Source organism: Colossoma macropomum, unplaced genomic scaffold (genome assembly GCF_904425465.1).
Source record: "Colossoma macropomum unplaced genomic scaffold, Colossoma_macropomum, whole genome shotgun sequence".
Classification (NCBI taxonomy): Eukaryota; Metazoa; Chordata; class Actinopteri; order Characiformes; family Serrasalmidae; genus Colossoma; species Colossoma macropomum.
The window spans coordinates 33,655,704-33,681,361 of NW_023494792.1; the positions used below are offsets into that span (position 1 = coordinate 33,655,704).

The following is a 25,658-nucleotide window of genomic DNA, read 5'->3' on the forward strand; positions in this document are numbered from 1 at the left end:
GCATTTATATAAATCCACCGATCCAGCCTATAGTAGCTTAATCCTGCCCATTCACATGGAACTTATCAGGAGTGTTTTAGCCTGGACTTCTTATTGAACTAGGCAGCTTGATTAATTCTATGGGATAAAAAAATAATGATTTGTTTCAATCATATTTCTCAATCCCAAGGATGCTTTACAGTATTAACACAAAATTACATTAATACATTTATTATTTTGGTGCATAAATCCACACATATAAAATAAAAAAATGTAGGTTATGGGTCCTTTAATACTGTTGAATTCCTTGTATTAACCTTAAAGGCTTAGATCAGGCATTTTTGAACCAGACTGCAAAAAACACTGAACAGGGAAAAGTCTTGTGTGCACTTATAAGGGACAATAAACTCTTCTCTGTGAAAATAAGACACTTAATTTCATAAGTTTGACTTTATGTTATGAAATCTCTAATGTTGCGTTTTCTTTGTGTGCAATAAATCATCTCGGCTTTCTCATTTGCTTGGTGATCAGAAAAGATATTCAAGACAGGAAAATATGTAAAAGAATGAGGCTGATTTAATGAATGTTGATGGTTTGGTGAGCTCAGCTAACAAACACTGTGACATAAAAAGGCACAAATATGTACTTTTGACATTGAAACATCATCCATCTTGTTCTCTTCCTCCTGTCCCTCTCATGGCGATGTCTTTGCAGGTCAGGAATCCAACACTAGATGGCAGAGGCGGCCCACCGAAACAGGCTCTGACAGCTTTACATAAAAATGCAACGAGCTCTCCAAATCGAATCAGTGCTAGACCCATTTTATTGCAAGCTTCAGCCACAGAGCACCCTTAAGCGAGACGTGGATGGGAAGAGTGAAACGTTCCCTCGGCTTCATCTGCTTGCTTGACCATACAAGTGGGATCATCATTGACCCCTTCAAGAGTGAGGAACGTCAGAAGGACGTCAGAGATACAATTAAGTATTCGAAAGGGGGGGGGGCACGTGTGTCCTCTGCTTTAGCAGATTATTTTCGCACACGGGCAGCCTAGTCAAACCTTAAATAATTAAGAATTAAGTGTAATAACAAAGCCAGAGATGCTCTTAAGTCTTGCTGCAGTGCTTGTGTTTCTGTCTCTCTCCATCAAGCCCAACATGCTCTCAATACGGATACATGAACTGAAAATACCAGGATATTATGTAACATCTGCAAACCTCAATTATTTCATGAGCAGCTCGAAGCGCTCGTGAATACAAATGCGCCCTGCATGACGAGGGGAAAGTAGGTTTCTCGCAGGGAAGCAAATGCTACCAAAGCACCCAGGCAGTCCGGTGAGGCAGCTTTTTGGTGAGAAACTGTGGGAGATGTATCGATTAGCCGGTGCGGCTCGTGCTGCCTAATAGTCTGAACTTCTGCCTGGAGCCCGAGAGAACCTCAGGGACCTGGTTTGGATCAGCCTTCTGCATTTATCCATGAGGCTTGTTAGAAGAGAAGGGGGCTGGAGGAAGCACATTCAGGAGCCGAAGACGGACTGCTTTGAGCTATTCTGCTTATTCCTCGACTGAGCTGACCAGACACGCGTCGTTTAACGCCGCAGTACTGTGTTCTGCATAAAACAGTGCTTTTGCACTTCTGTCTGTGAAACATCACCCATACAAATGGTCTGACCTCTCCCAATATGGCACATGGCCATGTGCAAATCAGTGTACAAATCACTTTCACCTTTTGCAATAATGTCCCTTGTGTCTCAAGAAATCTGACAAAGTTCTGACAAAAGCAGCTCTTGTGCTTCAGTGCTATATTCTAGTGCTGCTGGACAGCTGGGCAGTCGGGGTACTGGGGCTCTGTGCTGTGTCCTGTGGGACAGTAGATGAGGACATGCTGGGGAAAGAAGCACACAGTTCTTTGAGGCTCCTCCACTCTCTGAGCCATCGGTCCCGGTGGTGGGAAGGCAGCTGGTCTATCTGCCTTGCCTTGAGGTGATCGGATAGCACTAGTGTCCCCCTCAGGGCATGTAGAGTGTACCTGCAAGAAAGAGTCCTCATGAAAAATAGCCAGTCTTGAGTGAAAAACAGGCCAGTTTGCAGGGAACTGGTTACTTCACAATAAAGAATGTGAAGGGGATTTTCTTTTTGTCCGTTTGTCTTTAGTAAAATTAGCACAGTGTTATCCATCTGTTACTGTAAATAGTGAGCAAAATTGAAAAGAAAGTGATCAGATTACCTTGGCAGCAGTGCTACGACAGTGGTTAAAATGCAGACCAGGTAGAACATGGGGTCAGCCACTTGCTCCTGCACGAGCCAGTAGGGGTCAGAGGGAGGGTTGCAGCTGACGCAGAGGGCACTGAAGGCCAGACTCACGACGAAGTAAACAATCACACTGCCCACCATGATCACCCAGTGCACCACCGTCTGCAAGCAGCCAAACGGAGAAATCATAATGGCCCATTACTCTAAACCAGCAGTTAGGAAATGACTGGCTTGGCTGACAACAATAGCAGAGCAGTGGTTCCCAGTCCCAGTCCAGCGCACTCCCTGCCCTTCACCGCTGTGGTGTTGCCATCATTCTACCACACCTGGACCCACAAAACCCCCCTGGACCCCCGGGTCTTACAATAGCACATTTAACAGCTTCACAAAACCTGACCAACAGACCCGCAGTTAACTCATTTTACAACAGCAATTAATAACTTTCTATGTAATCCCAGGTTTAGATGCTCAAACTAAGATTAATCCTTGGGCGTGTGCATATGAAACTGACATTTACAACAAACGGCCAATCAGGGAAACATGACGAGGAGTCGAGTGGCTTATTTATCAAAGAAGGGAAAGGAAATCATACAGGAAATGTAAAGTAAAACATTCCTAACAGTGAAAAGCAGCACTGTCGCCACTGTGTTTACTGGAATACTAATTATTCAAATAACTTCTTGATGTCTATGCAGAACGATGTATTTCCTCCACTGAAAAGCAATATTTTTACACGCTTGACACCTCAAACCTCACAAAAAATCACCATGGCACCTTTTGCTGTACATCTAACCTGCTCTAGAGCAGGTTAAGTTTGGGATTTTGGATCTTGGTGGACCCCTCTGGTCCTTTTTGACAGAAAAGCCGTGAGTAGATTGAGCTAAGGTTAAAGTTACTAAAGGCTAAACAAGAAATCCTGAGATATAACCGATTCAACTGATCATCTTATAAACAAACGCTTTGTGAGTTGGATTAGATGCAACAGAGCTGGGAAATCTTGAAGGCTAAGGACACAATGTACAAATTTTGGAAACACTTTGCTGTACTGTAGTGTTCATTAGGCTACATGACACCTACGTAAGTTTGTCATGACTGACAACTGACATAACCCTACATAAATGCTGACAAATGCTTATACTACGTGTCATCTGTCATAAAGGCTACTTTAGCTAACTTTGATCAAAATTGTAATCTTTATAACCTTTACAACCTTAATATTGGAATACGCATTTATGTAGGGTTGTGTCAGCTGTCAACCGGTGTAAATTAATGTAAAGATAATTTCTTCAGAGTGATTTTGCCGCATTTCTATTGGCCCAATCATCATAAAACTTTAACACAATGTAAAGGACAGCTGCTGTATTTAAATTGTGCAGAAAACTAAAAATCGCAAAAATGGAGATAGCTGTTTTTATTGGACAGCGATGATATGTATAGATATTCATATTTGCATATGTTGCATATCCCTTACCACCTGCTCTACTTAGTATGTTACATGTCATGCAAATTCGTGGTATGTGTAACATACTTGGTGAAATGAAGGGGTCTGATTCTGAGAAGGTGGCTAGGACTCTAACTGGGAGCCACAGTGATCAAGCGTGTCAGTTTCGTTGAGGAAAAAGTATGATGTATGTGCAGAAGATAGGGTTCGTTCGACCTAGACTCAGAACGACTCACCCAACTCTTGATCTCGATTGCCAGATGAAGGATGATGGTGAACAGAGACACGGTGTTCATGGGAATTCCCAGAGTGAAGATGTCAATATCAGAGCCTGCGTATGTCTGGAAGAAGCACAAGAAAGACTTGGTTAACAAATTGCCTGCACGAGCATGAATGTGAACTTGAAAGGATAAATAAACAAGGCAGCATTTATGTAGAATGAAAGGCATCCTTACCCAGTATGGCACAAAGAAGCACACAAGACTCTGATAAAAGGCATCTAGGATAGCTATCCAGAAGGTCGAACGCCTGTATCCCTGAAATTGAAATAAAACAGTCTGAATCAGTCTTACAGCAGCACTGTCTCGTCACGGTTTGATGTCACAAAAAGACGTAAAAAATACTTCACTTAGAAATGCTAATGTGGTCAACATTGCATGAAACCTAGTGGGGGAAAGTTAGCATGATCTCCTGTGCGTAAAGCTAACGTGTCCTGACAAGCTTTCATTCAACATTAGTAACAACAGCAATTTTGAAGTACTCCTTTAAAATTTATATGGCACAAAAACAAGTGGATGATGCTGTATGGTGCCTGGTTGCATGCTAAGCGGAATCATGTCAATTATTGTGACTGTTGTTCTCAGAGCTCTACAGTACAGCTTTTGCATTGTTTCTGCTCGATTGCTCTCCGACATATGGGACTATGACAGTATGTAATATGACACTGAGCTCTAACATCACAGATGGAATTTTTCATAAGGTGAGCTGCTATGGTGGTGCTCTGTGAGAGGTCTTACATGTCGCATGATAACAGTGGTAGACATCTATGCATGCGATGCTGTTTCGCCACAGTGCGGCCCTTTCATTACCCATGGCACATGTGACAACTGAGTGTTCACAGACGTGAATGGAAAGAGCTACATGTAATTGTAAAACGACATTCCGTTCATATTTTCACACCCATCTGAGTCGAGACCATGGAGTGTCAGGACGTTGTAGAGAATGCCGTCTAAAACTGAGTGTCCTTGCTGAAACCATGGTTTCAGAATAATTGTTTCATGTGACAATATATGAGTCATTCTATAGAAAACATCCATTTTTGTGTCCCTAGCATTTACAGATATATTACACCTGAAAACATTATAGGGTCAGAATTTATTTATATTTTAAAATAAAGCAAAAACTTATTTTAACAGTTACACCTTCTTGAGCCTCAATTTAGCAATATTGGTCTGTAAATCAATTACATCGAATTCCAAGCACCACAGAAGAGCTCGTCCTCACAGTCATGTGTAAAGGCTGAGTCCATATTTTGAGGTAAAAAAAACTTTCTGCGATTTTAACTGCAATAATCTATATATGACTGTGAAATACATGATTTAAATGACAAAGTAAACAAATGCCAAATAAATATTATAAAATGTATAATGAAAGCTGTTGTCCTCAGGAGTCGTGTCACTGGTGTTACTGGTGTTACTATCATGGCATTTGGAGTGGGCACTGGGTTTTGATGGGCCAACACAGTCAGTATGCCCAGTTTAACCTTTGTTATGAGCTGATTGGTTGATTGGTCAAACTGTTGACAGCAAGAGTAGAGACTCTTGTTGATTGGGCAAGTGAAGAAGTTATTTAAGTAACATTTTAAAACTTAACAGTTTCAATTTTTATAAATTCCACCCAAAATCCTAAAGCAACGGGGTATGGGTGGACAATATGGTGGTGTTAAGCTTTTCTGACCATTCCGTGGATATCATCAGTCGTTAAACAACACTGACCAACTGTGCTTCATTCAAAAAGGCCATAACTGGTCCTGGATTTAGCGCAGCATGTAATATGTTAAATTAAAATCATAGTACTTATAGTTTTTGGTCATATTTCTAAAAACATGGCTCTGCTGGTGCATTTTACACGTTCCAGCTTATCAAGGCTCAGAAAAACTCCACTGTAATACTGTGTATTTTTGCCATTTTGTCCAGTCCTACTACAGACTGATCAAACCGCTGTTTGAAACATTCTACAATCATCTTGCTGAATTAGTGTGAAGGTTTTGTGGACCATGTCTTGCTGTTTGAGCACTGACCCCAGCGTGCTGACCCCTCTTATAGAGCTCCGGCAGCTGCAGCAGCATGTAGGCAGACACCTCCCTGTCCATGATGCCGAACATGATGGGCGGGGTGGAGGTGAAGATGAGGTTGAAGAAGATCATGAACCAGTAGTCAATCATGGCTGTGCCGGAGAAGCCGCAGAAGAACTGGTACCAGAAGAGGAGGTTGACGTAGGCCTGGTGGGAGGTAATAGTAGGGTGATGTGTGTGTGGTTGTTGGGGGGGTGGGGGTAGATTAGCATTAGCAGCTACTAATGAAAGCATTCCTAGTCATTTCAAGGTCAAACTGGAGGAAGGCAGTGAATGATAGTGCTGCTTAATCACACTGCGCTGCTTTACGGCTCTATTTGAAACTGTGATTGAGTGCATGGATTTAAAGTTTACCTTACATTTGGTTACATTATCTAGCCGTTGCATACACTCTTAAAATGGTGTTTCCTCAAGGGTTCTTTAGTAAGGAAAAAGGTTCTATATAGAACCATGAACACTCGAAGAACAGTTTGCATGATTAAAGGGGTCTTTGCATTGTGAAAGGGTTCTTCAGATTGATTAAGAATGTGTTGTATAAGATTCTGTGTAGAAAAGGGTTCTGTATAGCACCAAAAAGCGTTCTTCTATTGTTATAACGTCAAGCTTGCAACAGTAAAAGAACCCTTTTAGGTGCTATATAGAACCCTTTTCAAAAAGGTTCTATATAGAATCATCTACAGCACATTCTCCATCAGTCCCAAGAACCCTTTAATCATGCAAAGGGTTTTTTGAGTGTTCATGATTCTATATAGAACCATTTTCTTTACTACAGAACCCTTGAAGAACCTTCATTTTTTACTGTGTATGAAACTAAAATATATCGAATAAATAATGAATAATAAACTATAAATACCAGGTAAAGAAAGTGTGTTAATTAAAAATTGAAAAACTTTAAATGTACACAAAAGTGATAGTTACCACATTCTTGTAGAAGAAATAGATGATCATGTTCGTCAGCCGAGTGTAGCACCAGTGACCGTGAACCAGGAGGAGCTTCTTTAGGTGTTTGAAGCGAGATATTGCAAAGTCGCTGGCCATGACAGCCTTATGAGTACACACACACACACATACACACACACACACACACACACACACACACACCAGCCAGTCAGCAGCAGAAATGTCGTTCAATATCATTCAACAATGGATGAGTGAATTATATGAGTCATTTGATCCTCTTAACTGCATCTCTGAAAATATCCACAGAGAGAGAGTCTGTAAAGGCCAACACAAACCTGCATCCCTTCCTGCCCAGATATTCCCACGCCCACATCGGCTGCTTGAATCATGTTCACATCATTGGCACCATCACCTGAAGGTGCACAAGAGATCATGTCTTTAGTATTTAGACGACTATAACGGTTACATGCTATCAAACGAGTACATACTGTAGAAGAATAGTAGTACATACACTATCGTTCAAAATTTTCCAGTAATGCATGTTGAATTTTATTTTAGATACAAAGTTTTTATATATGCTCTTTATATATATATTTTATACATAGGCATATTACATGTGTCCAGAATGATGAACAGAGCTGTAGAATGTCCAAGACAGTTGTATAGCATCAAGAATGAAAAGATAAATAAATAAAACTTGACAAAATATTACAGCATTACTTATAATTTACCAACCTCTTGTATCCTAAAAACAACTAAAAATAACTTCTGATGTATTGTATTTCAATCCTTGCTGTAGAAGATATTACTGAATAAAACAACAATGACCAATATTTCCAAAATTTTGAATGACAGTGAAAAGCAACAATAATAATGTCACAGACTGATGACTGTCAAAGCCCCTATAAGCATTCTCTGTGCATTACCTATAGCGAGAGTCATGACCTTGAGTCTGCACCGCAGCAGCGTGACGACCCTGCTCTTCTGCAGAGGAGTGGCCCTGCAGCACAGCACCGAGCGGCAGTGTGTGCACAGCTGCACAAACTGCATCTGCAGGTCATCATCCAGGAGCAGGCTCAGGGTGCGTCCGTCGATCACCAGCCCAATGCTGGCCTCCCTCTCCAGGCTCCCGTCCTGCGGCAACTCCTGCAAAATTCCATTCAGCATGGTCTTACACACGCCCTGGGGTGAGAGAGAGAAACAAAGCAGGAAAAGTTAGGGCTGAGCCTTGAGCTCATCATGCATGCAGGTCAAAGACAGCGTTTGGTAGATATGTTAAGAGTTAAAACAAAACTTTGACAACAGATCAGTTTTGTGATATCTCTTCTTTCCTATCGTGTAGCACTGGAGTTTTTGCTAAATGGAAGTGAAATACTGAAAAAAATGAGGTTAAATCTGCATTCCCAGTGGATTTGTTTAACAATTACATTAATTCTGTCATTCCGTATGTGCCTCTCAGTTTAGCCATAGCTAAGTTAGTTATAGCTACATTGTAGTCACACCTGCTCAATGCGCAGCATTGATGCTGCGACACAGTGTTGTTTGAATGGTTTCTCTTGCACACAGACACGCGATTTTTGCTTTTAAAGGTGCAGTATATAAGATTAGCAACCAATTGAAAACCCATCCTCACCCTGCCCTTTCCAAGCATGTAGTAGAACCTACGGTGGCCATCATGTTTTGGCTTCTTTGTTGACGAGGATTCAGCCTCCCTTGCTTTTTACTTGTGCTAAAGTAATAAGTATGATCCTCCATTTGTCAAAATTTGGGTTCTCAAACTTCTCACAACACAAAATTGCTAGTCAGCACTGGCAGCAACCACTGATTCTTTCTAAGTCTTCCAACCGGTGCTACAACGTCACCAAATTCAAGCTGCCACTTCAGTGTAAAAACGTAAAAGACTCTACAACCAGTGTTTGGTTTGTCCATTCTGGGCTACTTTAGAAACATGGCAGTGCAACATGGCTGTATCCGTTGGAAGAGGACCCACTTGCTATGAAGAGTTCAGTCTAAACGAACAAAAATATAACGATTTGTAGTTATGGGTGATTATACGTCAGTGAGCATGTGGTTTTGTATACTATATTCCATTACTGCTAATAGAGCTCCCTAAATCTCACACACTGCACCTTTAACATCACTTTCATCCTCCTAAACTGATTTTATATACTTGCTATAGGTAACCAGCCATCCAGCCAATGTGTGGTGGACGAAGCTGAGGTAGCCACCAGATGTAAATATTTAGCGTAGAATAATTGATTTGCAGACCGAATTTAAGAACATATAGTGAATATATACATCATGATGTAAGAAGCTGGCAAGTTTGAGACAGTTTTTGACTGGCAAGCTTGAGGCTGGTAGTTTGAGAACAGAGTCAGTGTCAGGAATTTGGTTTAGGCCCTGGCCTTACCTACACTCTGTTTCCCGCAGCCCAAATGGGCAGTTCGTTATTCACACCCTGCAATTATTTAAGGTCATTATATTTACAGCACAGCCAGGGGACCAGTGTGTGGCCATGTCAGTGGTGTCTAGACTTGTGTCTTGTCTCTGTCTCTGTCCGGTCTGGTGTCATTGCTTTGACTTAATCCAGCTGTGTGAATGACAGTAGCCTCAGGGCAAGCGGTCCGGAAAATATCAGCATAATATCTATATAAAAAGTTGCTGCCTGCTGTAGAATCTTATGCGAAAGCCACACAGACATGAATACAGTGAGTATTATGCACATACATTCTCCAAGTGAAGTTCAACTTGTTGTTGATCAGCTAAGACACGTTCATTGTCTGAAGTTCGTTTATTGTGAGACTAATGTTGATAAGAAGTAGTAGCAACCTATTAATAGCACCAATCAGCATCATGCAAACTGCATAACTAAATCATCGTACATTTGTCTAGAGATAAGACCGGCCTAAAGTATGGACAAACGTCAGTCTTCAAGATGGCTACTACTAATGCTACTGCTTTTAGCTATGTGACTGACTTACTTGGATCAATTTTGATAGATAATAGTGCATCATACTGGGTCAGAAGGCACATAAGCAAGTGGATTTGAGGTTATATAACTACTTTACACGGTTTGAGGCAAGTGTATGATGATTTAAGCACGCAGCTTGGTAGTCATAAGCTTCCATTACTTGTTAGCTACATTAGCCTCGTAGCTCCAGTGTAAAACTGAAGAAGCAAATTTCAGACACCTCTTAACTGATCGACTCAATTTGGGATAAGCGGAAATGTGTTTTTCATGCTAAACTGTTATTTTAATAGTCAGGTTTATGTTTTAGTTGCGGAGATACTGGACCTTAGAAAAGGCCATTTTACAGATTTTATTCTAGAAGATTCCTAAACAACAGTCATCTAGTGAAGGTTATAGTTATTAACCATTGTGTCCACTATTTCCTTCCCTTTCCTTTTTTTTTTTTTGCTCGCTTGTGGTCTAAATGCAGCATCTCACTAAACAAACATAAAAGAAGCTGAATAGGATGCTGTGTCAGAAAGACTTGAGGTTGGGGTGGAGGGGGAGAGCATGTCTGAAACAGAAGCTGTCTCCTCCCCTCCTCAGCGCTGTGGAAATGGGATTACAGCACAGCAAAACGAGCCTTTTCAACATCTGCAAATTCACTTCCGCCCTGCTCTCCCAGACTGAAGGCTCGGGGACAGAGGCAAATGCATAAAGAAACAGCACGTCTGTCAAATCGCTGCCTTGTTACAGGCAAACGTTAATGTCTGACCGCGGGTTTCACGGAACTCTAGCCCCAAGGGCCCACAGTGACGAACAGCACCATGTCTCGCCTGCCCCAGTTAAACTAAATACAGCCGCTTCTACTGCGCAGGGCTCTCTCAGAGGGAGCGGCAAAGCTTGACCGCATGCAGGCTTATAGGCCAAAGGATGGAACGCTCAGACGCTTAAAGCGATGATTCAGCCAAAAAAATCAATCTAATTTTCTGTAAAAATGAAAACAAAAGAATCTGTGTCACATGGATAAAAACAAAAGCAGCAACCATCTAAAAGCTGGACCTGTTTCAACCATCAATAAACCTTTTAGCTGACAATTAACAGACATTTTAAAAATTGTGATTATTTATTTGTTTTTTTTTCTTCTATCCACACATTAAAGTACAAATGGTTGATATGGTAGATATCTTGCTTCAAATCTGCCAATAGCTCCCAAATGATGACAGACATGACTGGAGCTCAAATAAACAAACATTACTCACCACTGCCCTCTGCCCACTATAGCTGGTGTTGCAGCACCACTCAGAGGTCAGAACTTGCTGTTTGTTGTTATTAAGGTTCATGTCATTAAATCCATTCTCTTTCTTTTGTTTACATGTCTCTGCCTCAGCCCAGCTGATGAAAACCCACCCAATTCACATCCTGTTTGCTGTGATGACTGTAATAACTGTGGCAGGCCAACCTGAAGCCTGAATTTTGTCTGTGTTCGATAGCAATATGGCATGCACTGCCTCGATGCTTCCATTATTTGCTACTAGAAATGGCATTGATTATGTACCAGGATCCAATAGGATAAGATATCAGATGTCAAGTTAACTATTTGTATTTATTCCTATATAGTAGCAGAGCACTTAAGTAGTTTTAGTGTCTTCAATGAAGTGCTTCAATTAAAAATGGCTCATTTTAAATCATCGTAGTTTTTACAGTTGGTATTGGCTGATACTTAAGGTTTGGTACTGGTAACAGAAAAGAAAAAGCTGGTGTTGTAATGTCTCTCTAAGCTACATTAGCCTCGTAACTTAAATATACTTCAGACACCAAACACATTGAGCGGCCTGGACCTGATTGGAGAGCAAATTTAATGCAGTCAGCTCACACACACACTGAGGTGCGGGACCAAAGGCCCCACACTAAATCAGGATCTGGGGAATGCAGAGTGAGTCTGGCACCTTGTTCTCCGTGTTGAAGGTGAACACCAGATCCTTCTGGTCCAGCAGCTTGCAGGAATAGGCTATGTTGACAGCCGTCTCTAGTTTGTCCCCAGTCAGCACCCATACTTGGATACCCGCTTCTCTCAAGGCCTGGATGGTTTCTGGAACGTTCTCCTGAAGGCGATCCTCAATACCAGTGGCCCCTATAGGCACATGTGTTTCACGTGTTTATCATGCCCAGCCCTCTCTTCACACAAACGGACTAATGCAAGCTGTCACTTTCTATGAAAAACATGTCAGACTTGTACCATTTGATTGAATTTTTGGTTTCATTTACCCAGCAGTGTTAGGTTGTTCTCCATGTCGTCTGCAGTGTCCATGAGCAGCTCTTCTTTCCTGCTGATGGCTGACATGGCTTCCTGTCTCTTCACCTGCCAGGCCATATAGACCTGCTCACTCACAACCTTAGAGAGGATATGCATTAATTAAGATATGCATTTGCATATTTCATATGCTATGTAAATATGCAAATAGATACTTTCATCTCTACTCTTTTATACTTTAACTTATGTCGATTTTTATTTCTATTTTTTATTTTTATTTTCTGCATAGCATGTCACTGTTGTCGGAAGAAAACCTTGTATCTCCATTTTTGGTTTTTCAGTTTTTGACATAATTTGAAAACACCTGTTACCCTTTACATTGTACGTAAATTTCATGAGTGGACCAAAACAAACGACCCAAAATCTATCTATCCATCCATCCATCCATCCAGCTAAGATAAATGGAGAAAGAAAGCATGCATTGTTTTTTGAACATGTTGTCCAAAAAAGTCTCTGTCTGATACAAATAAAAACTGAAAGACTTTACTTTTTTACCTTTTTAGCAAAACACAAGGTCCGTAAGCCATCCTTGGCATACATGTCAAGGTCTGTCTGGGTCTTGTTAGCAATATCTCTGCTCTGACTCTCCACTCGTCGTCTGTCTGGGGGAATTAAAACAGTAAGAAATGTGTTTTTATTGTATTTTTGTGCCCTCTTGTATCAATTAAGGATAGCTTGTAGACTCTATTTAGGCTGCCTGATATATTGTTTGTTTTCTCATTATCGCAATACTGATTTGCAATACTGATACTGCCAGCTCTGATAATATGTATGTAACTAAGCCCAAATTCACTAACTGCTTTATTGTGTGCTGTCAGTGCTCGTAGCACTCTTGGATGAATGCCTTAATCCACATACTCCTCACACATTCCAGATAAGAATATATGAGTTTTGATGAATCAAGGCATTCATATAATCCAAACAGAGGCTGATAGTAACTATTTTTGATGGATATTGAGGGATTTGTACTTTCTGAACACTAATACATTAACTTCTATTCAAGTTTAATTGTAAGGAATTTACTTTTTACTCAATGCATTACATTTAGTCACTAATATTTAGTTCCCAGCTCTCTTTTTGTTTAATTTCGTTCTGTTGTGCTGATGACTGCAACTGTACTGCTTTAGGTTTTGAGCTTTGTCATTTATTTAAGACCAAAAGAGACAAACTAACTCAAGTTCCAATGCTGATAGATGCTGGATGTACTAAGAAGTTCCAAAAGAGTTCTGTAATTTACTCAGTACTTTATTTGAGTCATTACTTCACTGAAGTAACAATATTCTTTATGAAGTTACAGTACTGGAGTATGGGTTTACCCCACATTAAACATAATAGTTTTAAATAATAAAGAATTTAGGTTCAAACAGCGCTGATCACTCTACGGCCACATTGATAGTAAATGGTTTTAACCCATTAAATGGCCAGAACCAGCCAATGGGCCCAAGGTTTTATTACACGCTACTATAACCTTAGAATAGCTCAGCCAGTTTGCATTAAAGTCCCTGTAGTTACGAATAATATGTCTTAGTGTGTAACAAGACTGAGATTTTAAGGAGTTAATATATTTCAAGACATACTACAATCATAATATGAAGCAATATGATTGCAATACTAGTATTTTGTCCATATCTCTTATTATTTTCTACCTTCAAATATGTTCTGCAGCCGCTCCATGATGCCGGAGTCCGCTCCCTTCGTGTACATTATAATCTCTTTGCTGTGCGGGTGGCGCACTATTATGGACATCCTCCTCCGGATGGAGTCAAAAGTCAAGACGTCCAGCACCTTGAACTCTAGCACCTTCCCGCGAGGCAGCCGAACAGTCACGTGGTCAGGGGTGCGCTCCAGCAAGGTGAAGCCATAGGCTTTGGCTGCATGCACCAAAGCTGCCTCATCTGGGCTTTGGGCCTCATAGCACACTTCCTCTGGTGCAACTGAGCTGCTTCCTGTCCGGGCTCCCCCCGTTGCCGCCCTGCGGTTACTGGGTGAGTTATCGGCCTCATTGGGGCCCGCCATTGAGCCTGAGAAAGTGGGGACATCATAGACGGGGGAGTCCGTCAGGTCCATGTGAATAGGTTCTGTGAGAGAGCCCCTCTTGTGGGTGATGTTCTTTAAGGACGCGCTGAGTCTTTGAAAACATGTACCTCGGCCAAACAGAACCTCCAAACACTCGAGCGGACTCCAGGAGATAGAAGAGTTACGCCGCTCGTTGGCCTGAAAGTGAAAATCACATTCTGATATTCTGAAACAAATTCGCTACTAATGTCATAAAAAATCAACAATTTATTTTTTTCTCCGGTTTTGATGTAGTGTGTAAATGCAGTTAAAGTTTCCAAATTTACTGTTTACTCCCCAGTCCACACAGTCCTTATAAGGTAACCAAGCTGCAAAAACAGCCTGATTTGAATTCACTACTTTTGTGATGTCACATAAACCAATACATTTACATATATTTGCTTATTCAGCTAGTTTAGCTCCACCCATTCAAGTTGAAGTTTTAAAGAGTGTTTCAGCCCAGACTGCCTTTATAAAGGCACAATATAGGGCAGCCAATCAGAACAGAGGTAGTTTACATATATCACTCTTAAAGGCATAGAATCAAATCAGCCTGTTTGTTTCTAAGGGATAAAGAGAGGTTAAACAAATGGTCATGTAAAAACTGTTTTTGGTACATAATACTAAACAAAGTAAAAGGAAAGGAAAACGTCCTTTAAAGAAAGAACAAAAGGGTTTGGCTGAATGTCTGCAGCAAAAGCGTCCGGCTAACTGATTGTTAATGAGTTTAGCTGCTGGTGATTCTCCTGCAGAGTTTTATTGCAGCCCTAATCAGATCCACCTGATTCCCCCATTCAGACGCTCCTGAAGGACAGATTAAATGAACCAGGTGTGTTAAATTAGAAGTTTGTAAATTATTAAAAGCCGGTCACTGTAATTGACTGTTACCAACAGAGAGTATGAAGAAGGCTTTTCCTGTATAATAAGCTGGAGTAAGAGTACAGCATTGCAAACCAGCTGAATATTCCAGTAAAGACTATTTGGTTAAATAGTTAATTAATCTCAACCCAGAACCTAATCCTAACCCTCACCCTGGCCCTAATCCTGACCCTAACCTTAACCAAACCCTAATCCAGTGAAGCTCCAGGTACAGAATGGTGTCAGTGTGTCTGTAACAGCTTGTTGAGGATGTTGAGGGGGTCAGTATTAGACCTGTTTCATGTTCAGTTCCTCTCAGATTAACATCTACAGATATGAACTTGGTCACCAAATAAAGTGAAAAACAACTGAATTTGTCAGATTATGAATAAATTTTATTCATGCAGTTAATTAAGAGTCTCTTGATAATTTGCTGAATATGTATTCACTGCTGCTATGTCTGAAAAGGACCATTTAAAATAGTGTCACCACTATATAGATTTACTTTTAGCTTGTAGGGAAAACTGCGCTTGATTTGATGTAAACAGTCAGTGGGCAGTGGGATCACTCTTAGCCCAACTTCTCTGAAATGCCTTTTTTTTGCCACTCATCACTCATTGTGATTTTCAAGTCAGTTGATAATTAATTGCCATCCACGTTTGTAACGTATCAGCTAACAACAATGCTATTGTTGCTGAAATACGGATGTCTACCCAACGGCTAATCTCCCCCGTCTTCCCCACAGGGTAAGACGGCCTCTCTGGTTCTGATGGACCCAGGCTGATACAATCAAAATCAAATCAAATCAAATCAAATCAGATTTATTGTCACATCACAAGAGTACAGGGACACAGGTGAGTGAAAAACTTGAGTGCGAGTTCCACAAATTATGCAGAGAACAGTATTTACACATAGATAAACAAAACTATAGATAGGATAGAAGAATAGATAAAACCAATTAAACTAAAATATATACATATAATCTTACACAATAACTTAAAAATAATAATATTGCACCGAGACATATAATATTGCACTGGGAATGTAGAGTGAGTGTAATCAACTATATACTATATATAGTAATGGATATTACAATGCTATGTAGATGTGCAAGTAATCACACTAGGTGTGGAGGTAGAAGATGGTACAGTAGGTGGCAGAGTATTTAGTAAAGTGCAAGGTACAGGAAGTTAAGTGGAAGCGCAGGGGGAGAGTATTGTCTTTGGATAGGTATTCAAAGTCCAGCTATGCAAGTAAAGTGCGGGAGTACAGTGGGTGCACGTACGTGTAATGGGAAGGGTTGGGCTGGGCAGAGCAGTGATTACTGGCTGTTCAATAGCCTGGTTGCATGGGGGAAGAAGCTGTCTTTGAGCCGACTGGTTCTGGCTTTTAAGCTTCTGAGCCTCCTACCACTCGGCAGCTGAGAGAACAGACAGTGACTAGGATGGGAGGGGTCCTTCATAATCCTTCTGGATTTCCTCAGGCAGCGACTGGTGTATAAATCCAATAGGTTAGGGAGCTGAACCCCGGTGATGGACTGTGCTGTCCGCACCACCCTCTGCAGAGATTTCCTCTCACGAACAGTACAGTTCCCGTACCAGGTGGTGATGCTGCCCGTCAGGATGCTTTCCACAGTGCAGGTGTAGAAGGTCTTAAGGATGCTGGGGTTCAGGCCAAACCTCCTCAGCCTTCTGAGGAAGTAGAGGCGCTGGTGGGCCTTCTTCACCACCTGTGAGGTGTGCACTGCCCATGTCAGGTCCTCGCTGATGTGAACACCGAGAAACTTAAAGCTGCTGACCCTCTCTACCGCAGTCCCATTGATGGAAATCGATGGGTGTACTGTCTCCTGCTTCCTGAAGTCCACGATCAGCTCCTTGGTCTTACTGACGTTTAGAGAGAGGTTATTCTCCTGGCACCAGTTTTCCAGGATTTTAACCTCCTCTCTGTAGGCCGATTCATCATTGTTGGAGATCAGGCCCACAACTGTTGTGTCGTCAGCAAACTTTATGATGACGTTGGAGCTGTGTCTAGCAGTGCAGTCATGGGTGTACAGGGAGTACAGGAGCGGGCTGAGCACACAACCCTGGGGGGCTCCGATGTTGAGGGTCAAAGAGGAGGATGTGATACTTCCCATCCTTACCACCTGCCGTCGGTCCGTCAGGAAGTTCAGGATCCAGCTGCACAGTGTGCTGTTCAGACCCAGATCCCGGAGCTTGCAGTTGAGCCTCGAAGGAACGATTGTGTTGAATGCTGAACTGTAGTCTACAAACAGCATTCTCACATACGTGTCCTTCTTTTCCAGGTGGGAGAGGGCAGTGTGCAGGGTCAGGGCGATTGCATCGTCGGTGGATCTATTCCGCCTATATGCAAATTGCAGTGGGTCCAGGGTGGCAGGCAGTGAGGAACAGATGATATCTCTGACCAGCCTCTCAAAGCATTTGCTTACGATGGAGGTCAGGGCAACAGGTCGCCAGTCGTTCAGACAGGTAATACTAGCTGTCTTTGGAACTGGCACAATGGTGGCTAGTTTGAAACTAGCTGGCACGACCGAGAGAGACAGTGAGGTGTTATAGATGTCTGCAAAAACTCCTGCTAGTTCCCTGTAGCAGGCTTTAAGCACTCTCCCGGGAATGCCATCTGGTCCTGCTGACTTGCGTGGGTTCACCCTCTTGAAGGCTTTGCACACATCAGCTACGGAGACGGAGGGGGCGTTGGGATCAGCGGTGGGCGGGGCGCTCTCCAGTGGTGCTGCGGGAATTCCGTCGAAGCGAGCGTAGAAGTTATTAAGCTCGTCCGGCAGATCAGCGCTGGTACTGGGCAGAGTGCGAGAGGCAGTTTTATAGTCAGAGATTGTATTTAACCCCTGCCATAAGCTTCGTGTGTTGGCTGTGTTGAACTGTGCTTCCACTTTCATTCTGTACGCACGTTTAGCTGCTCTGATGGATTTACGGAGAGCGTAGTTGGATTGCTTGTACTCCTCCGTATTTCCCGCTCTGAATGCAGCGCTGCGTGCGCTGAGGGCGGAGCGAACCTCACAGTTCAGCCAGGGCTTCTGATTGGGGTAAACGCGGACTTGTCTGCAGGGCACTACGTCATCAACACACTTGCGTATGAAGGCGGTGACTGTGTCTGCGTACTCGTCCACGCTGCCCGACGAATCACGGAACATTTCCCAGTCCACATGATCAAAACAATCCTGCAGCATAGCGTCTGATTGGTCAGACCAGCGGCGCACCTCCCTGGTAGTGACCGGCCCCCGTTTCAGCTTCTGCCTATAGGTGGGCAGGAGCAGGATGGAGGAGTGATCTGATTTGCCGAACGGGGGTCGGGGGAGGGATTTGTAACAGTTCCGGATGCTGGAGTAAACATGGTCTAAAATCCTGTCTTTCCGAGTGAAACATGTTACGTGCTGGAATAATGTCGGACAGTAGGTTCGCAGGTTATTCCGATTAAAGTCCCCCGCAACAATAAGTGCAGCCTCCGGGCGCGCGGTCATCTGCTTGCTGATAGCCTCGTGTAGCTTCCCGAGCGCGAGGTCCGAGTCCGCCTGCGGGGGGATGTACACCGCGGCCAGACAGAGTCCCATTATCTCACGGGGCAGCCACGCCGGCCGGCAAAACACGATGAGATATTCCAAATCCGGCGAGCAGAAAGACTCGATGAAATGTACATTCCTCCGATCACACCAAGCGTTATTGATCAGAAAACATACACCTCCTCCTTTGCTTTTCCCGGAGAGCTGCTTGGTTCTATCGGCGCGGTGCAGAGAGAACCCGGCGGGTTCGATGGCATTATCAGGGACCTCATCGGATAACCACGTTTCTGTGAGGCAGAGAACGCTGCAGTCCCGGATCTCTCGCTGGAAGGCGACCCGTGCATGAAGCTCACACAACTTGTTTTCCAAGGACTGCACGTTAGCCAGTAATATGGTGGGAAGAGGCGGCCGATGGGCACGGCGTCTGAGTCTGACGAGCACGCCGGCTCTCTTGCCTCTTTTCCGGCGTCTTCGACGGGTGCGTGGCCGGGCGGCCCAGATGAGTGGCGCCTCTCCAGTGTTAGTAAACAAAGGATCGGCGTTATGGAACTCAAAGTCCGGTTTCCGGTGAGTGATCGACGATCTGATTTCCAGAAGTGTTTGTCGGTCGTAGGTGATAAAACCAGTAACATTTAGTGCAAAAAGAGTTAAAAACAAACACAAAAACAACAAAAAACTGCAAAAGTAAGCGGGAGCTCGCAACACGCACCACTGCTAATCAAATTAATTAGGGACGATGCGATTCCCTCTTTGAATCTCTCAACATTGCAGGTCTGGGGCCAAAAATAATTTGTACTCTGGACAAAGTGCTCTGGTCTGGGTCCTCAAGAGCAATTTAGGAAATTAGCCCTGACCAGCCATGAGAGGGAATCGGCTGCCTGCAACCGTTTGTATTAAGTTCACGCCCATTTAAGGCATGAGCAAAGGGGTGAAAGTAGGCAAGACCATTTGTCTAATTGGAGAAAGTTCAAATTGCCCAGGACAAGCGATCTATGGCCGCTTGTTCGTGAATTTAAATATCCTGATTAATCACTGTGCCACTGAGCTGTTTACCACTGGCGAAGGCAGAATTAGTCATACAAGGGGCCATAATAACAATATCTTGGGGCGTCTGGTTTGGAGACACATGTACTCCGTGCACAGGAGGAGTCATTTGCATGGTGTGCCATTAGCGTTATTATTTTGACATGGGGGTCGTTTTTTGCATCATGACTCAGCTTGCGGGAGCCATAGCCCCGCCCCCCTCCTGGTAAAAGCAGTAAAAGCAAGGTCAGTGCGACTGCATACTCTCACCCTTTGTCTCCGGGCCGTTTCCGTGGAAACCACCACCGTGTTGCAGATGGCCATAGCCAAGAAGAATTCCAGGTAGGGCTTGGCCTCCTCTTCCTCCATCAGCTGGAGCAGAGTATGGTCTGGAATGACCTCCGTTTCCTGTGCAACAACACAAAAGCCAACAGCTTCGGTAAAAATCACGTTATGATTTTCATATTCTGAAACTGACCGGTTGATAACTGACAGTCAATTAACATTTCAGCTAATATCAGCTTCAGGTTTTTTTTTAAAAATGTATAGTTTATTTAAGATATAAATCATTTTGGTGGTGATGTCACATTGGAAGGTTGATGTATTGTTGTACTGTCACTTTAAGACACAACAACACAAGAAGGCAGGGTCTCGTGTAGTATACTAGGAGTGAATGCTGGCCTCAAACACAATGACCTGTAACGCCTATTAAGTCAGTAAAAGTGCACTTTACTTTATGTAAATTATTATAGTTAATAATTAATTGACAACCTAGACTGTAATGTTTCAGCCAAACTGAAGTGTTTGTATTTTTACTGGTCATTCTGAAACTATTTAAGCAGGCAATACACAAATAAAACATTTGCACGTATGTAGGGAGGTATGAACAAAGACCAAACATACGGATATACAGTAGCCGTAAAAAGAATTTGGACACGTTTGTCATTGTTAAACTTTAACAAAGTTCTTAGTGTTTCTTTAATACATGTTGAAGAAGAGAACAAACACTGTTACTACATCAAACTGACTGTGATGTGGTAAAAGCCTGGAGAAGAACTCCAGCCAGACAGCACCAAGGCTACTGTAAAGCACAGCAGTGGAAACCTCAAAGTCTGGAGCTGTTTTACTAACAGTGTTGATGAGCTTGTGTTCATTGATCGGATCATGACCTCACATGTTTGTGATGGCATTTTGGATGCAAACCTGCAGAAGTCTGCAAAGAAACTGGTCAAATGATAACCTGAAACACATCAGGCTCCTTTTGAAAAGTCTTGGAATGGTCAGTGTAAAATAAACGCCACTTGGTTTGGTATTTTGTTGCCAAACACTATGAACTCAATACAGTTTTAAGCATGGCACCAGTGTCCAAATAGGGTTGGACTTCCCATTTCATGAGTTGTGATGCAAAAAATCAAATCAGGCCAAGTCAAAGTTTATTTATATAGCCTTTTTTACAACAGGTGTTGTCACAAAGCAGCTTTACAGAAAAATCTGGGTCTGAGACCCCATGAGCGTCGCCAATGGTGACAGTGGCAATGAAAAACTCCTTAAGTCTGTGCAGCATCATGCCTTAATATTTCTTAGTTTTCTGACGTTTAATCGCTGAGCTTCCAAACCAATATTAAGTAAGCTACTCTAAAATATAAATGAGTGTAATATGCTTACTTAGCCACTCAGATGAGGAATAGAAATTGGACATTATTATTTTTAAATGTCATCATTTTTAAAAATGGCCATCATTTTTAAGTACTTACTCTGGTACAACGTATTACCACTACACCACCCAACCTTATGTCCAAATACTTTTTGGGCCCCTTAAAGTCATTCTTCCGATTAAGTTTACTCTGTTTCTGTGCTGAAATGAGCTTGTATGCTGCAACAGACTGGAGAAAACTGGGTACCGTGTAAACAGGAAACAAAGCATCTAATAAAATATGGGGGGCTTTAATAGACCACCACCAAATTGTATTATTTGTAAATATATGGTAGTGTTAAAATATGTGACGAGGTGATGAGAGGATGTGTGACAGTGATAAATTGATAGGATGTGTAAACATGATTTTATTTAATTATCTGCTTAACCTCTTAAAATCCCAGGCTTATTACATGCTAAGGCTTATTATTCAGTAACTACAGGGACTTCAATGCAAACTGGCTGTGCTATTCTTAGGCTATAAGTGTGTAATAAAACTTTATGTCCGCCAGCGGGTCCTGGCCTTTTAAGGGGCTAAAGGAAAAAGAACATCAACACATTTCATACTCAGCACTATGCATAGTGCGTTTTATAAACATAACAAACCTTAAAAAAACTGTAAATTCCATCAGCTGGAACAGAGTCTGGTCTGGAACGACCTTTCGTTTCCTGTCCAAGCAAATGGCAGCCAACAGCCTCAGCGGTCAGTTATGGCAAAAACACACACTCGCTGACATCACCACGACAACATTGTGTCATATGGCTCCCTACGGTGGAAATATCGTACGATGGAGTGGCAGGAAGGTGCGGTGGGATGGGATGGGGAAGGCTGCGGGATAGCAGTAGGCCATGTTTAATGCACCGCAGCAGGCCCATATGTCAGCACACAGACACTGAGGGCCTCGGAGCCAGCATCCCTGCGCTCCCCGCTCACACCAAGCTGGCCGGCCATCTGCGGGACAGGCTGGGAGAGAGAGCGCTAATGCTGGATCCGTCCACTTTCAGAGACCAGGCATCAACGGCTCGCCAGTCCCACTCAACGCCATCTCAACGCACCTGCCAGTGCCTCTCATAAACATCACAGCTCACCACAGCTCCACTCTGCTGGGTGCTCTCACTAAATCTGGAGAGGGGAGGGGTGGGATGATTACTTTATTGATTCAGTACCCAAACATAACTCACCGGGGAATGATGCATGCGCCATACGCTCTTATATTTATATATTTTTTCACATATAATAAATAATATTGAAAGAAAAAAAGGATGTTTAAAATTGTAGCGAAATTTAAAACTACTGACAATAAGCCCCTCAGTTTCCTCTGGAAGTCTCTGCCATGACTGATCAATTGAATCAAATATGAAGCTTAAGAAAACAGTTACTTAGTTATTGTAAATGCTTACTATGTTTAAACGGTGCGTTAGTGTTATGCTGATATTTCAGTTTTGGGTGGACATGCCATCTAAGGCTTACGTGAGGCAGATTTTGTGTCATTTATAGCTCAGTTGCACAGTTTTATAAGATCACTATTTTGCATAAGGACATGCGAATTTACTGTGTTTTGCTTTGAAATATATGTTGCATTTTTCTTTTCTTTTCTTTAGTGTATGTAGGGTGTAATGAACGCAGAGACTAGCAGACAATGCAGCTTGTTCATTAAAAAAAAACAGATAACAATGGGGGACACTGAAAAAGCCTCAGTGACGCACCTAATGGACACAGTTACACACTGTATCATGTTAACATTTACATTATACCCTCAGGAATACATTAACAAGAGTGTTTGATGTTAGAAGCTTCTAAACAGGTGTTTGAGAAGCCATTTACAGCATCTCTCCTGCTCCTGTCTCTCATTACACCCAACACACTGCTACAAGCTCTTTGAATTTTTTACATGACTTACAGCAGCGGTGCCCAATACGTCGATCACGATCAACCAGTTGATCGCACAGTGCATGTTGGTAGATCGAGCCTCAGGGTATCACATTTCAACACTTTTTTTACTGCTTCTGGCAGCAGGCAGGTTGACGTGATTGACATAAAATGTGGCCACTGTCTTTTGTAAGTGTAATTTACTGCTTGTTACCGTAGCTACGCCACAGTAGCCAAGTAGCCATTGAACTTCCAAAGAAGGGGAACGCTGAGCGGCATTTTCGAACTAAACACAGAAACTATGATGACTAATTCCCGAGCTTAAAATGAACTAAATGAACTAAATAAATGAAAAAAGTGGTCCAGACTACACAAACCAGGCCAACACCGTTCAGTGCAAATTAGTGTGATTTTCCAGTCACTTACCTGTAATGTTGAATATAGCAATATATATCAATATAGGCCTCTGAAGTGCATTAAAACTGTTTCACAGCTTTTAAAAAGGATGAGTTCAGCCTTTTTATTTAAAGTAGATCATGATGGCTTGTAAAAAAGTAGATCTGAAGCCAAAAAAGTATGGGCACCCCTGACTTACAGTATGTACAGCATGACAAACCTGAGTAAAAGCACTGATCTTTCAGATGTGGCCATCTCCTCTCGGCCAGTACGCAGGATTTTAAACTGATATGAAATGGAGTTATGACATAACTGAAGTTTGAGGAAAGACCATGCCTAAAACTCCTCCTTCTCAGTTTCAGCTTCCTATAAATACCAGTCCTTCACTCGTCTTACTCGTGACGAAATTTCACACCCCACCTCCTCTCCCTTCTCCTCCACCCTGTCCACGCCTGCACTTGATCGTGACCCACAGAAGCTGTACTGAACTCCAGCCCAAAATTCCCCAGAGTTCCCCTGCTCTCATTATCTCATTTACCAAGGCGTGGTCTGCATTCGCAAAAGAAAACACAAATCCAACTGTAGCCTAATAGAATTCCACCTGAACCCATCTAGTACCAACAAGAGGCAGACTAAAACTGAACTTTCCTAATGACAGCGCCTGTTAAGATACCTTGTAGCAACAATGACTGCCATCACAGCCAGACAGGCTATGATGAACCTGACTATTCGAACCTCAACCCAGCCTGACAAATAGTTGGGGAGGGACTTTGGAACTTCACCAAACTTGACAGGAATAGTCGAATCCTCATAGTTTTGGCCAAATATTTCAAACTCTACTGTAAAGTACTCACCAGTGGGCTACTGAAGGCACGGCTGCTGGGGGCTCCTGCTGTGACCCTTGGCCTGTGAAGGCTGCTGTGGCCAGGCGAGTGTGCGTTGGCACCCACTGGGCCGTCCTGGGCCTCCTCCAAAGAGAACAGAGGCGGCCGTCTGTTCTGGTGGTAAATAACCTCTTCATCCGTGTCCATCTCCCCTGCCAGGAAGGCCAGGCGCACGGCTGCAAAGCACAACGAGAGCGTGTTATCAGCCAGAGCAGGTGATTATGATGTAGAGCTGCGGTATTTCACGAACTGAAAGGTAGGTGAGAACATTTGGGGAAATGCTGTAAACAAGATACAGACAGACCCATCTGTGCTGTGCTGCAGAGAACCATAGCACCGCACAGTGTGGGCTTTTCTACTCCAGCATGCAGGTCAGTGCATGAAGGGCCTGATAATTAGCTGACGAGTTCAATCAGGTGTGTTAGAGCAGTGGTAGCCCCGCCTTGCGTATCATCGCTGTACAAACACAAGCAATTTTTTTTTAATTTTTAGTTTTCTGCATAATTTGAGCAGCTGTGCTTCACACTGTATGTAAGATTTCATGATAGAGATGCTCTGAAACGGCTTTGAATGAAATCTCTTTACATAGACTTACACTGAAAGTCAGCATTGAGTGTGTTTACATGGACTCAATAATCCGATCATAATTGGATTTCTGCAGTTATCCGATTATTCAAATGGTCATGTAAATGCCATAGTCCGATCTAGAAATCCAATTAAGAAATCTGATAAAGAGAGCTGGATTTTAGCTCAGTAATCAGATTTCTCAGTGAATCTAGACTCTTACTCTGATTTCTTTCGGATTTCTCGGTCTGCGCATGTACGAAAACAAACTGCAGTCCTGGAAAATAAGCAAGATGGCAGCAAAACACTTTTGAAGCGATGCTGAAACCAAACACGAAATAAAGGATTTAAATATTCTTCATCTTCTAGATGATTTATGTTCAGATTTTCAGGTAAAGTGGTACAATGATTTTAAAAAAAGCCGCAGCATGAAGTCCAAGTTTTACATAATGTTTACGTCACGTTTTTTTTCTATGAGTTTATTGGCTGGTTGCAAAGCAGAAATCCGATTACTGTCTGACTCATGTAGACCCAGAGTTTCCCCATTATCTGATTACTCAAGTGCACGTAAACAAGCTGATTAGATCACTGAC

The 25,658-nt window shown here is 42.6% G+C and overlaps 1 protein-coding gene across 2 annotated transcripts in view; it reads right to left on the bottom strand.

The window, feature by feature from the left end:
- Nucleotides 1-367: 367 nt before the first annotated feature.
- Nucleotides 368-25,658, bottom strand: part of atp10b (ATPase phospholipid transporting 10B) — a 50,245-nt gene continuing 24,954 nt past the window's right edge. For both annotated transcript variants that reach the window (XM_036576929.1, XM_036576930.1), the window contains exons 8-21: nucleotides 24,472-24,677; nucleotides 19,929-20,066; nucleotides 13,834-14,401; nucleotides 12,683-12,789; nucleotides 12,142-12,268; nucleotides 11,823-12,007; nucleotides 7,850-8,105; nucleotides 7,259-7,335; nucleotides 6,942-7,067; nucleotides 5,970-6,170; nucleotides 4,126-4,206; nucleotides 3,907-4,011; nucleotides 2,204-2,391; nucleotides 368-2,005 (exon numbers count right to left, since the gene is read on the bottom strand). In XM_036576929.1, coding sequence (XP_036432822.1) covers nucleotides 1,777-2,005; nucleotides 2,204-2,391; nucleotides 3,907-4,011; nucleotides 4,126-4,206; nucleotides 5,970-6,170; nucleotides 6,942-7,067; nucleotides 7,259-7,335; nucleotides 7,850-8,105; nucleotides 11,823-12,007; nucleotides 12,142-12,268; nucleotides 12,683-12,789; nucleotides 13,834-14,401; nucleotides 19,929-20,066; nucleotides 24,472-24,677 — 2,594 coding nt within the window. In that variant the 3' untranslated portion in view covers nucleotides 368-1,776. The remainder of the gene's footprint in view (nucleotides 2,006-2,203; nucleotides 2,392-3,906; nucleotides 4,012-4,125; nucleotides 4,207-5,969; nucleotides 6,171-6,941; nucleotides 7,068-7,258; nucleotides 7,336-7,849; nucleotides 8,106-11,822; nucleotides 12,008-12,141; nucleotides 12,269-12,682; nucleotides 12,790-13,833; nucleotides 14,402-19,928; nucleotides 20,067-24,471; nucleotides 24,678-25,658) is intronic.